This window comes from Rhinolophus ferrumequinum, chromosome 22, assembly GCF_004115265.2.
Source record: "Rhinolophus ferrumequinum isolate MPI-CBG mRhiFer1 chromosome 22, mRhiFer1_v1.p, whole genome shotgun sequence".
NCBI lineage: Eukaryota > Metazoa > Chordata > Mammalia > Chiroptera > Rhinolophidae > Rhinolophus > Rhinolophus ferrumequinum.
This window is the reverse complement of record NC_046305.1, coordinates 4,377,698-4,391,105: the sequence shown is the minus strand read 5'-3', so window position 1 is coordinate 4,391,105 and position 13,408 is coordinate 4,377,698. Positions and strand designations below refer to the sequence as shown.

The 13,408-nt window shown below is 52.7% G+C and overlaps 1 protein-coding gene across 4 annotated transcripts in view; it reads left to right on the top strand.

Annotated features, from left to right (window-relative positions):
- The first annotated feature begins 6,007 nt into the window (after nucleotides 1–6,007).
- RXRG (retinoid X receptor gamma) overlaps nucleotides 6,008–13,408 on the top strand; it is a 42,332-nt gene continuing 34,931 nt past the window's right edge. Inside the window, exon 1 of one of the 4 annotated variants that reach the window (XM_033092457.1) lies at nucleotides 6,008–6,026. Coding sequence is in view for 1 of the 4 variants with exons in the window: in XM_033092454.1 (XP_032948345.1) it covers nucleotides 6,679–6,727 (49 nt within the window). In the remaining 3 variants the exon portion in view is untranslated. The other 3 variants (XM_033092454.1, XM_033092456.1, XM_033092458.1) reach the window with 3 other exon arrangements.

The following is a 13,408-nucleotide window of genomic DNA, read 5'->3' as shown; positions in this document are numbered from 1 at the left end:
CACCCACCTCTTCGGCTGGGGCTCCTGGATCTGGACCCAGCCTGGACTGGGCGTCCGTGTTTGCTGTGCTGGCCTCTCTCTGGAGGGGCCAGATGTTTGCCTCTGGTCGCAGCCCCCGTTTTCTCTCAGCGGGATCACGGTTGTTGTTGTGTCTCCTGAGAGCTCCCAGGGAATCTGCAGCTGTGGCCAAGTTGTGTACGGGGAGGGCTGATGAGCGTGACTGGACCAGGAACCAGGGCATCCACGTGACAGCTCCTTCGACCCTGAAAACTGTACGACAACGTTTAGTCTGGAGTTAAAGGTAGTTGACTCGTAGCTTGTAGCCCCATGAGAGCAGGAAGGAAGCCTGTCCTGTCCGTAGTTGTAATCTCAGCATCCATTCATTCCAGAAGCATTTATTGAGCACTTGCTGTGTACGAAGCAAAGGGCTAGAGTCTCTGACAATGTAAAGATGAGTGAGAGGGGGTCTCTACACGCAAGAAGAAGATTCCAGTTTCACAGTTATCACACAAAGGGAAGTTCAACTACTGCTGCAGTAAACATTTAAGCAAGTCATTTTGGAGAGCGTTGGAAGTACTAAGTATTTGGAAGGGGGCGTTGACAGAGGACATGGCCGGTAGGGAGTGCTTCCGTGAGTAAGGTTTTGACAACACAGGGCTGGGAGGGGGCGTGAGCATGTCATGCTGAGACCACCACCAGCAAACCTGCAGGGGGACGGCCTCACCACCACCTTTTCCTGCTCGGAAGGGCTTCTCGGGTTCAGAAGCTCGGTTGTGTGCTAGCAGATGGACCAGTTGGATTATCCTGGAAGCGGTTTCTCCTTCTCAGCTTCTTGTGATAGGAAGTCTCTCTCCCCTTCAGTTCACAGTTCCCAAATGTGCACAGTAGGAGAGCGTGGGGTTCTTGTAACAGTTCCAAAACCCAGACCCTGAGCCCAGACCAACGGAATCATCTCTGGACGTGGACAAGGGCATCTGTCACTTTTTAAAGCCTCCTGGGTGATTCGAATGTGCAGACAAGTTTGGGAACCACCCCCTTGGGGCAAACTTAGCTCAGTCAGCTGGTTTCCCCAGGGACCGGAGCAATTGGCTGCGATACAAACTCCTCCGGCTGCAAAGCCATGCAGACACCTTGTAGATAGAGTGTGGGCCTTTGGACACATCTCAGGCCTTATGGAAATGGCCCCGTTTTTGATGGTAGCTGAGAATGTTCTGGAGTCAATCAGCATTCTTTCTGAGTTAGCACCTCACTTCTGTCCTCAGAGGATCTCAGTCACCAAGGCCGATGTGCTGTACCTGTGCTGGTAGTGAGCCTGTCCACGTGTGACTGTGTGACCCCAGGAGAGGAGCCCGTGAAAATGAAATTTGGGCTGTCCACACTGTCAGAAGCTGGGAGCACTCACGTCCTCGTGTCCGGTGCCCTGGAGTTGACTTCAGGAGATCTCAGCGTAATCAATGTGTTTTTATTCTTTCATTAGTCACACATTTACTGGATTTCCATTCTGTGTTGGGCTCTGTTGTAAAGCCTGTCGGGGCCACAAAAATGACTCAGGCCCAGTTGCCAGGCATTGAGGGTTTGGTGTTTAGTAAGACGGGGTTGCAAGGGATTCAGGATAATCATACAAAGAGGAACATGTGCAGTGACCCCAGGGTGGTCCCAAGCGCCTGGGTGGTCTAGGAAAGAGAGACTGGTTCAGCGAGAGGCCACCTAAGCGCCCCACGAGAATGGCCTGGAAGAACGGTTAATATCTGGACAGAGAGCGGAGGAGGGGGAGCAGAGATGCAGAGGGACATGTCCCAGGAGATGGGTTACTGGGGTGGCGCCCCTGGAAAATGGCGAGTGGTTTGAATTTGACCAGTACCTGAAGGGGAGATGAAGCCAGGAAGGGAAGTTTCCAGCAATACACAGCTGACGTGGCGTGTGAAACCCAGAAGTATGGAACTCTTGGAGGCTAGATCTTCGGAAGGGGAGACCTGAGCGTTTTCCTCCCAGCCTCTAGAAGGCACCTCCCCCTGGTAGCCCTCCCCCACCTCCACTTTCTCCCCCAGGCTGAATCCTACTCATCGTTTAGATCTGAGCAGAAATGGTGTTTTCTCGAAGAAGTCTGCCCTGACCTTTCCATTTAAATTAGGCTCCGCTGTGATGGCCTCTCGTCTCATGCAGTTATTTTCCTTCCCAGCACTTATCAAGGCTTGTAATGGTATATTTACGTCTGTGATTACTGGTTTGCTTCCCATCTCCTCCGTCACTTCACAAGCTCCCTGAGGCCAGGGACTTTGTATATCTGGTCCCTGAGTGCATCCGCAATGACTGACACACAAAAAGCTCTCTGTTGTGTTGGCTGAATGGTAATTGAATGCATGACAGCAAAGAGGAAAAACAATACATAGATTCCCACCCCCCCACACACACACGTACAGTAGAAATATATTATGATAAGAAAAGGATCATTGTCTGGTGAGAGACACATTGGCGAAGAGTCAGAGATGGCGGGATCTGGTTTTTAGACCCATTCCTGGCACTTCCTGGGTGAGGACCCACATCTGAAATAGAATTTGTTAGAGTAGCTCTCTTTCCTTCTGTGACATCACAGCCTTGGTCTCCAATTCCTCGTTTACAATATCGGGATAATACAGAGTGTCTGTCCTATTTCACTTGAATATTTGGGAAAACACATTGAAACGTGATATAGTGTTACGTAGCTAGAGTACTACACAAATATGGAAATGTTCACCTGTATCATCAGAGTGGAGATGTTTGCCTCTAAATTTTATATCTAGTTTCCATTGGCAGTTGTCAAATACTTAATTTTGTTTTTCATTCGCGTTCGCTGCAAACTATTATTTTCTATTGCCATTGGTCAGAAGAGAAAAAATAAATACACAAACGAGACCAGTGGTAAAGCTATATCCTGTCATTACCAGGGCGAACACGACACTGGGCCGCCTCGGTGTCAAACGTACCAGTGGAAACACATGCTCTTTCATCTCCCCGGAGGCACTGATGGCTTTCATCACAGCAGAGCGGATCATTTAGGAGGACGAGGCCATTAGCCTGGACAAGAAGTGAGCTCGGCATCCTCATGAATGAATTAGCTAATTCCCACTACGGACACGAGTATTTGGCCTTTCGTTTGACATCCGAATGAGAATCCGGGAACAGCTGGAGACTGGAGTGACTGGAGTCAGTGGGGTTGTCTGGGAAGGGCTTATGGAAGGATCATGTTTTTATGTCAACAATGGTCTGAGACAAGACACAGTGGTGCCAAGCGAAAAATGTGGATTAAAAAGAAAAGCCCCATTCACATTTCTTGCACTTTAGGCAAAGTGTATGGCTTGTTATGGGATCTGAAAGCATATGGAAGGTATCACAAGGAGAGCATGCTGGGACGGTTTGGCTATAAGTGCATCGAGCATTTCCTAAGGTAGAAATACGTACCGAGCACCTACTCGCATTTCTGGTGTTCATGTGGGGAATAGCTGATGAGGGGAAAGTGTGCGAGAAAGTAAACGGGCATGAGCAACGAACCACAGTTGGAATGAAAAAACTGCATTCCCACACTAAGCAAAACAGCCAGACAGAAGGGGCCATCAGAGAAAGGGAAGAAAGAAAAACAAGAAAGGATTACTTTCTTGTCTTTGTATAGAAGTGTACAGTATAAAACCAAAAGAAACGCCAAACCAACCCAAAACACAGCATGTGCACACCTGTCACCACATTTGATCCACAAAACCAAAACAAAGCCCAGAAACCTCAGTGAGGTCAGCCCGTGGGTGATTCTCCAGAGAGTGAAGGAGCTCGCCAAGGTGGTGGGGCTGGTGTGCTGGGAGCTGTGTGTCCCTGGGTCTGTGGTGACTGTCCCAGAGTACCTTCCAAGGTGGGTCAAGGCACGATGCAGAGGCCTCTCCACGCCAGGCTCAGGAATCTGGTCTTTATTCTGTGAGGAAGAGAAGGAGACAATGTATCTCACGTAGCGAAAGGGGAAGAAGGTAGAATCTACCACAAGCCAATAGCGGGTCACCTGACAGTGAGCTTGGACAAGGCCCTAGAGAGAGCTTTTTCTAAAGGATGGACTTGGAGTCCTTAGAAGAACCCTCGCCAGCAGTAGCTCGCCACAAGGCCAGTTGTGTTGGAAAAGCTCACTTCATTCTCTGACAGGCATGTGACAGAAACTGTAGTTTGTCACCTCAATAAGATACTTGCTTCAGATACCTCTATGGAGAAGTGAGATAATTCATTTGCCCTGAATTTTCAAGTTGAAGGGGATTGTAGAACTCCTCCAGCCCTGCTCCATCCTTTTACAAATGAGAAAAAGGAATCAAGGCACAAACTTGCTTAAGTCATATCGTCATCGTCACAGAAAGAGCTCGCTCTCTGAGCACATTCTGTGCATCTGGGGTATTCTAGGAACTAATGTGTGCACTCATTTAGCCCTCACGACAAAGCCGTGCGGTAACGACGGCCCAGGGAGACTCGGTCGGTTGCTGTCAACGCCACGAGGCTGTCGGCCGTGGGAGTGGGTCTGGAGCCAGAGGTGGTGCTGTCCCCACGGATCCAACCTCTCCAGGCCGGGGCACTCGGCAATGGTGGGACAGAGTGTCTGCAGCACAAATGAACGGAGTTTCTGGCGGCATGCTGTTTTCTGTGTGCCCTTGTCAACATTTTTATCCATGAGTTGGATAAGCTATGGAAAGAAGTTTGTCAGATTTTCAGACGTCATGAAGTGGAAGGAGGAATAAGAAATTCCCCGGATGACAGAAGCTGGGTCCCAAAGCCCTGGGAGGATGAGTGGATCCAAATGTTCCGTTTCAGAGGACTATGGGAAGACAGTGCATGTGGGCCCCCAAACTCTCTGCCCAGGATGGAACGGAGGATGTGTCCAGCTGGTTCTAGGTGAGTTAGTGACTGCGGCGAGCCCCACGGTGCTCGGCAGGTGCGCTGAGCCCAGCAGCCAGCAAGGGAGCCCGGTGCTCGGAACCTGTTCACAGCACCGCCCGGGTCTTTCTTCCTCCCTCCTGACCTGACTTGGCTTTGACTCGATCTCGGGGCCCCCCTCACCCCCGTCATCCGCCCTCTGCTTCTGCTCTGGCCCTTTCTTCATTCCTAGTTTCCTTTCTGGGTTCTCCTACTGTTTGAATCTTGATTTTTCCTCCGTGCGGCCCTGATTTGACTTACCTCTCTGTCCGTGTCACAGCAGGAGAAACCCTGTCATCTTCGTTCCTGCCCCTTAGAGCTCAGTCACGGCACTGACCCGTCCCCATCGTGGGTGTGCTCACGGCACCCCCATTGTTCCGCTAACACATACACCATGAGGAGATGATTTGGACCAGACCTGGGTGTCGCACCCCTGTTTGGCTAACCCGTTTCCCCACCATGAGGGTGTCTCTATCTATATTGAAGTACGTTCCTGGAGAAAGGATAGGTCGTGGGTACGCCTGAACACTCAGCAATCCATGGAACACGAGGAAGAGGCAAGAGTGCCTAGAGACGGTGGACTGCAGGCTCGGGAGCCTTGTGTGTGAGTTTTCAGAAGACCCCACCGTGACAGCCCCCAGAGGCTTCTTGTGAGTGGCTCCAGGGACTAGCCTAGAACCTGTGGGCAGAAGCTGTAGGGATTTCAGCTCAATAAAAAACACTTTCTCATGGTGAGAGCTGCCTAAAAATGGAATGGTAGTGTAGTGAGCTCCCTGTTGTTGGAGGTATTCAAGTATGGGCTGAGCAGTGGCTTGTGGGGAGCGCTGTGTCACAGACCCAGACATGCAAGGGGTATACTTGGACTCTCATCTGTGGGTCAGTCCCACCCAGGACAGTCTGTGAGTGAGGCCTCGGTGGTGCTTTGTGAGCAGGTGGCACTGACCGTGGGAGACAGGAGAATGAGAATGACCACCGCGCGGAGCCGGCACGCCCTCCCTACCTGTGATGTGAGCAAAGCTCAAATGCCCCCGCCCACCATGGCCGGACAGACCCACGCGGACAGACCCACGCCAGTGTGAGGGCCGCTCTGTGTTAGTTTTCCATCGCGGGAGGTGAGTCTCACGCTTCCCTGATCTCGTGCTCACGAAAGGGCTGGGCTCTCTCCTGCCCCTGTGCCCCCACCCCCCTCTGCCAGATCCAGCACCAAGTAAGTGCCTTGGACAGTTAGCAGCCTGAGTGAGAAAATGCATTTTCATCAGCCCCCATTGATTTCTGAGGGTGCAGGTCCGGGAAAAGGCACCTGAGGAGCCTGCCACCCCCGCCACCTCCCCCTCTCCCCTGACCTACTCTGGGGCGGTCGCGCATCGATTGGCTTCCCAGAGAATAGCTCGTGCCACGGGGAGGGACCTCTGGGGACGGGCAGGGAGCTGGAAGGGTCGCACGCAGCCGCCCAGCCCCGAGTTAATCAAAGTAGCAACAGGGTCCCAGGCGGCGGCGGCGGCGGCGGGCGGAGGCGGCGCGGGCGGCGTGGTGCGCGCTCAGAGAGGCAGCAGCTGCCGCGGGCCCGCGGGCCATGTGGACGCTCCCACCGAGAGGCGGGCTCCTGGCTAATCCCGGAGGGCTGGCCCAGCGCGAGCTCCCGGCGGCGAGGCGGCCACGACCGCGCGCCGCAGCCCAAGTTGCAGGGAGCCCGGCCGCGCCTGGGAGCCCGCAGGCCGTGAGCTGGAGAGGACGCCGCCGGGGACTATGCGCTGACGGGCCACCATGTACGGGAATTATTCTCACTTCATGAAGTTTCCCACGGGCTTCGGCGGTAAGTGTTTCAGCGTCTGCACCGTCCGGGGAGACGGGGAGGAGATGGGGGAACGCGGGGTACTGTTGAATCACCTGTGTTTACATGCACGGATAGTGTGCTTCCGTGCGCGCGCGTGTGTGCACGCGTGGGTGCATACGGCGGGGAGAGACCGCTGTGGGAGAGGGTATGCTTGCACATCAGAACGAGCGGGCGGAAGAGAGGGTCTGGGACATGCTGAGGAGCGTGTCCAAACCCACATGCGTGAGAATATGGAGCTAGACCAAGAGCATTGTTACACCCAGCGTGCGCGTGTGTGGGTGTGAAAAGTGGAAGAGTTAAAGGGAAATCACTAGGATGTAGCTATTCTCCAACTTGCACTGCGCTGAAAAAAGGGAAGAAAAAGGTTTTGCCCACCCGAAGGGTCCCTGGGACACATGGTATAACAAGGGCATGCTTGTTTTATTTCAAAGCAGATTTCCCTATAATTGGATTTTTAAAAAGAAAACATAGCACTTTAATTTGCCACCAAGCTTTCCTTCTTCTCGGTTCTTCCCTTTTCATTTGCTAATAGCCTCTGGTTCCCTCCCCTGCTGCTGCCCCCAATTGCATTGCAAGGGTCGCTGCCACCACTTCCACGCTGAGGGCGGGGGTGGGGGTCATCCAGCCGGCAGGGCGGCCTGTCAAGCTTCACCGGGGCTGCCTTAACGCTGGGGCACCCTTGTCCCAAGGTCCCCCAGATTCAGTGACAGCAGCAGCACAGTCGCCCAGCTCTGAGTAAATGGAACCAACAGCTGACCAACTGGCCTCTCATTTGTCAGCTGGTGGCATGGGGCCCCTGCTCCCGGGAGCCAAAGGGGAGCTTTTGCCCTGTGACGCTGGCACTGGCAGGCAGGACAAAGCAGAAATTCTTGTCAGGTCTTAGGACGGAAAAGTCCCTGCTCTCTGACCTGCGCACGCCAGGCAGGTCCTCTGAAGGCTGGCCTCCTGTGCTAGCAGGACCCTCTGTGAGGTGCGGTGGGACCCGCGCAAGGTGGGTGGGTGGGGGAGGGCGCTTGCTCATTCAGTCGCGGTGCTTTGGTCGTGTTTTATGAGCCAAGCGTGATGTTAGACGCTGGGACACAGATGTGAATGAGACATGGTCTGTGCCACTTGGGTCACGTAGCTGTCACGCAGATGCATTGTAACGCTGCGTGGTGTGTGTCGTGTCCAAGAGGCAAGGAGGTTGCTGCTCGCACGTAGGGTGCGGGGGGCTGTGGATGTGTTCCAGTTATTGGGGCCAGTCTTGTGACGTGACCCAGTGAGTGTGGTGGCCAAGGCTGTGACCTGGACATCTGATCTCCTGTTCATGGCTGGGCAGCTGGGTCCTGGGTGTGAAAAGCCTTCTCACCTCCCATCTTGGTCCCTTTCACAGCTGAGCAGCAAGCACTCTTCCCTTCCCCTCTGAGTTCAGTTGTCTGAAGAACGTGCTTACCCATGAGATCTCGGGACCCCCACACTCTGTGAGGTAACGGCAGCCAAGGAGACCCCCTGGCAGTTGGGGTGATTAGAAGGGTCGAAGGTGGAGGGAGTTAGGGAGAGAGCTAAGATAAAGGCCGGAGAAAGAAGGTCTGGTCCCAAATTCAGTGGGGGCTGCATGTTGGTATCTTGGAATGTTGGAGGACCTCAGAGCATCTCATTGTGTAGACAGACGCGTACACTGGGGTGTCCAGGACGGCAGGCACTGGGTCAGGGTCGGGTGGGGCTGAGTGGGAGAGCCCTTGCAGAAAGCCTTGACTCAAACTTAATAATCGTCTTCCTTCATTCTGATACAGTGACAAGAGCACAAAACATAGGTAGATAGAAGGAGTTTGTTTCCTCGTTTTTTCACTGACTCACTGGGAGACCTTAGGCGACGTATTGAACCTCCCTGGGTCTCAGTGTTCTCGTCTGTAAAATGGAGTCTATAATCCCATCCTCAGAGTATTGTTACAGTAATTCAATGTGCTAACGCACAAAAAGCAGCTACTCTAGTGTTGTCCATATATTTAGTACTTAATGAAAGTTATACGTTCATTCCCTCCGGTTTACTCAAGTACTGACATGCAAATTAATTTAAAAAACCAAACACTCCTGTGGAAAGATGAATTAGGATTCTGGGGAAATAAAATTAAATCCATGAAGACCCACAGACTTTGCTGGTTTCGATTTTCATAATTGTGGGAGCTTGGGTCTTCGTCATTAGGTCTGAGGTAAAAGGAAACAGGGGGGTGCAGCCTGGAAGAAAGTAAGTTGATATATGGGGGAGGAAGGGAAAAGGGTCGGCCCTGTTGTTTGAATGTCTCCCTCTAATGCTACTTTGTCTCATCATTGCTGAGGGAGGAGAATGATGATTTTGTTTAGTTCTGTTGGTGTTTTCCATTTGGTTTGCGTGTGCCAGGTAAGGCGCTGCTGAGACTAGCCAGAGACCAGGGCCCCACCTGCAGGGAGATCTGTCTGAGAACCTGCAGTGGGGAGGCTTGCAGGCAGGGGGGAGGCAGGACGGCTGCCCACAGGTTCCCGGGAAACCTGAGAGTTGGAGATGATGTCCCCTGCAGCCTCTAACTGCCTGTGCCCCAACACAGCCAGCGAGTTACGCTGCATTTATGTGTCCCCCTGTCCGTTTACATGTTAGCAAGTGGAACCACAGGGGCTCCTGTGACTTGCGCATGGGGACCTCCAGGGAAGCAGTGTCACCTCCAGGAAACAACACCGTCATCCCATCGGTGAATGAGACACTGGTCAGATTGGCCAAAGGGTGGTGACTGGCTGGGTGGCAGTGGCCCCCCCCCCCCGGTGCCCACTCTCCCCACTCAGTCTGTGCCCTGTGACGAGGCAAGAACCTTTGTGTTCTCCTTCTCTGCCAAGTCCTGGCTTTGCCAGCTGCTCAGGGTGATTTGTTTGCCTGGATGAGACAGTTGTCGCCTCTAAGAAGACGGTAAACAAAGCCTGTAATCCCCCCTCCAATACTGTGCAGTAATCCTCAGGGAGCCCGCAGGGAGAGGGCAGGCAGTCATGCCATCTCACGAGCGCGCCCAGTACTTCCTGAGGGCCAGCCACCCTGCGAGTACTTGACCAGCAGCAGCTTTTTTACACTCATGACGGCCCCTGAGTAGGCACACGTGCCATCGTTACATGCTCCTCTACAGAGGCGGGCACTGTGGTATTGCCAAGTGTGGTGACATGTTTAAGGTCCCATAGCTAGGATATGGCATCGCCGCACAGCCAAGGATGGGAACCAGGCGTCTGGCTGCAGCGCCCACGCTCTGCTGAGCTGCCTCTCAGGGCCTTTCTGGGCCTCAGACTTGCCCTGGGAGCCGCGGGTGTGGTGCCCCCACCCAGCCGAAGGCAGGAGCCCAGGTAGCCTGAGCACTGCCCACGGGTTGCAGCCTCATGGCCTTTCCTTTGAGGAATGAAACACAGGTTAGCTTAGCAGTCACTCAGGGGCCACAGTGATCTGTGGACAATTAATTGGTGGCTCTTCTCGGTGCCTCCTGGTGTGTAAGAGTCCGGCTCCACTGACCCTGGCCATCTGGAGAATTGTCCCTTTTTCACTCAAGAATAGACATGGGGGAGTTGAGCTGGAGATGTGTGTGTGTGTGTGTGTGTGTGTGTGTGTGTGCGTGCACCACAACATATTTTTCCCTGCGCGGATGTGTGGGTGGCTAATCGGGACCTACCAGGGGCGTAGTGGTGGGTGGTTAGGGTTTATGTAGGGAGGAATAACTGTTTATGAGATTTAGGAAGGAACATATTTAATATAAACTATTTTCTGAAATATTTACAATCTTCCCGAGAGATAGAGAGCTGACTTGCAACTGGGGAAAGAAATTGTGCCCAGAGTGCCGTAAACTCTCCACCTCTTCCTTCCCCTCATTATGTAGCCTGTCCGTGTGCAGAGAATCTCAGCCCCCAGACCCAGGGCTGGGAGGTCCGGGCTCCCAGCAGAACCTGCCCTTCCCTCTAAGTCGACGGTAGAAGACACAGAGGCCCAGGGAACGTCCGAAGTTTATTTCCTAGGACGCCTGGGTTTGGTTGGCTCTCGTGACGCTGATCCAGGTGGTGGCCCCCTGATCTTCACTAAAGAGTGAAAACAGTAGCCAGTGTTTGTTGGGCACCTACTATCTGCCAAACCCTTTGTCAAGGGTGTTACACTAATATTGTCAGGGACCCCGGGAGGTGAGGTGCTACTGTCACCACCCCCATTGTACCCACAGGGATGACGAGCCACAGGGAGGTTGCCCAAGGTCACCCAGCTGGAAGGGAGCAGACCTGGTCCAGGTCGAAATATTTCATTTCTAAAATATTTATGTTTCCTTTGAACATAAATATTTGCAGCAAATGAGGGCTGGCGGTGGGGCAGGGGACATAACACAAAGGTCCAACATTTTTCCAGGTGGACCCCACTTAATTTTAATGCATGGAACCCAGTTTTACCTTCTGGATCAGGGGTCAGCAAACGTTAACTCTGAAGAGCCAGACAGGAAACATTTTAGACTTTGTGGCAACAAGGCCCCTGTGTCAACTGCTCAAATCTGTCCTCGTGTGAAAGTGGCCACTGTCAGTGCACAAAAACAGCATAGACAAGGCACAGCGATGTGATGAGTCCCTGGCAGTTTGCCAGCCCCCAGGGGATCGTTCTGGAGAAGTTTATTATCATGTCTGATTGTTCTCCAGTTAGCAGTGATTCCCACACTAGCTCTTCCCCAGCTTCCCCATCACGAAGCTGAATCTTCAAAGCTGTACAGAACCTGTGGGTCATCCAACCCCTCAGTTACGGAGGAGGACACTTGGGTAATAGGCGTGGCTTGCCCAGGACGTGTAGCTGTTTGCGGTCTTCAAACTGGGTCCCCCAGGACCTGTAGCTGTTTGCGGTCTTCAAACTGGGTCCCCCAGGACCTGTAGCTGTTTGCGGTCTTCAAACTGGGTCCCCCAGGACCTGTAGCTGTTTGCGGTCTTCAAACTGGGTCCCCCAGGACCTGTAGCTGTTTGCGGTCTTCAAACTGGGTCCCCCAGGACCTGTAGCTGTTTGCGGTCTTCAAACTGGGTCCCCCAGGACCTGTAGCTGTTTGCGGTCCTCAAACTGGTCCCCCAGGAAGATCAGGGGGACAACCTGGGGTGGCAGGAAGAGGAGAGGAGGCTAGGCCACAGAGAACCTCCCCACCTTTTGGTAAACTAACTCAGTGCCAACCACACAGGGTCAGGGTGAACCTGCCACAGCATAGGGATTCAATCATACAAAGTCTGACAATGAAGTGTGCGAACTTGTTGCAATGAGGTTGCTAACCTTTTTTTGGTATCAGAGGGATTATTCATTATGAATTTGTACCAACTGGAGAAAACAGTTAACCAAGCTTACTAGTTGGAAGTGCTGAAAAGGCTGTGTGAAAAAGTTAGACGACCTGAACTTTTCGCCAACAATTCATGGCTCTTGCATCACGACAATGCACCAGCTCACACGGCACTGTCTGTGAGGGAGTTTTTAGCCAGTAAACAAATAACTGTATCGGAGCACCTTCCCTACTCACCTGACGTGGCCCCTAATGACTTCTTTCTTTACCCGAAGATAAAGGAAGTATTGAAAAGAAGACATTTCGATTCAGGACACCAAGGGTAATATGCAGACAGCTCTGATGGCCATTCCAGAAAAAGAGTTCCAACATTGCTTTGAAGGGTGGACTAGGCACTGGCGTCGGTGCATAGCTTCCCAAGGAGAGTACTTCGAAGGCGACCGTAGTGATATTCAGCAATGAGGTGTGTAGCACTTTTTCTAGGATGAGTTTGCGAACTTAAGTGTCTGACCTTGTACAAAGCCTGGAAAATTGTAAACTCACAGTAAAAGTTAGTTCTCCTTCCCCATTTCAGAAAATCTGGAGAGAATTTAGTACACGGGTTTTTCTTAGAGGAGGTTTTTCTGTTCCTAAAGTGTTGACTGTGCACTGACAGATGCCGACAAAGTGAATCCAGTAAGACATGGATTCTGCCTCAATTACAGAAAGGTTTTAACCAGTCATTCCATCATCTCCGGAGATCGGGCAGAGAGAGAGCAGAGGCCTGGGACCCCCAACCCCCATCGTCTCCAGGAGAGCCCGGCCCTCTTCCTCAGAGACTGGGACTGAGAAGGAGCGAGGCAGCCAGCAAGGGCTTCCAGGGTCAGGCTCAAAACAGAGTCCAGGCAGGAGTGCAGAATTCCGCAGCTGCACCTAAAGAATGGAAAGGCCTGTGATCTTTAATTCAAAAGCACTTACAGGAAGTCAGAGGAGCGGCAGAGAAAGAGCTCCATAAACAGGCGGGGATGTTTCTTCTAGGCTGGTGGCTGGTTTCATTTCTGTGATTCCATTTCTCCTTTGTCCCTCCTTTTACTGGCCACCAGTGTCACGGGGAAGCAGGCCTTTGGAGGGCTTGGGGCCCTGTTTTCTCAGCCCTAGCGGTGTGGGGAGCAGAGCAAAGGTCAGAGGTCACCAGCAAGGAAAGACTCTCCTAGACTGTGTGGGAATGGCCGCCAGTCAGCCAATGAGCACGCACTGGCTGGTGCAGAGTCCTGCAGGACCGGGGCCACGCCTGCCCTCGGGGACATGAAAGCTATTACGAGATCTGGAGTCTGCGGAACCTTTGCGGATGAGTTATTTCTGGAAAGGGTCTTTGGGGGCTCAGGTTAAGTGAATGGATCCAAGGAATGCAGGT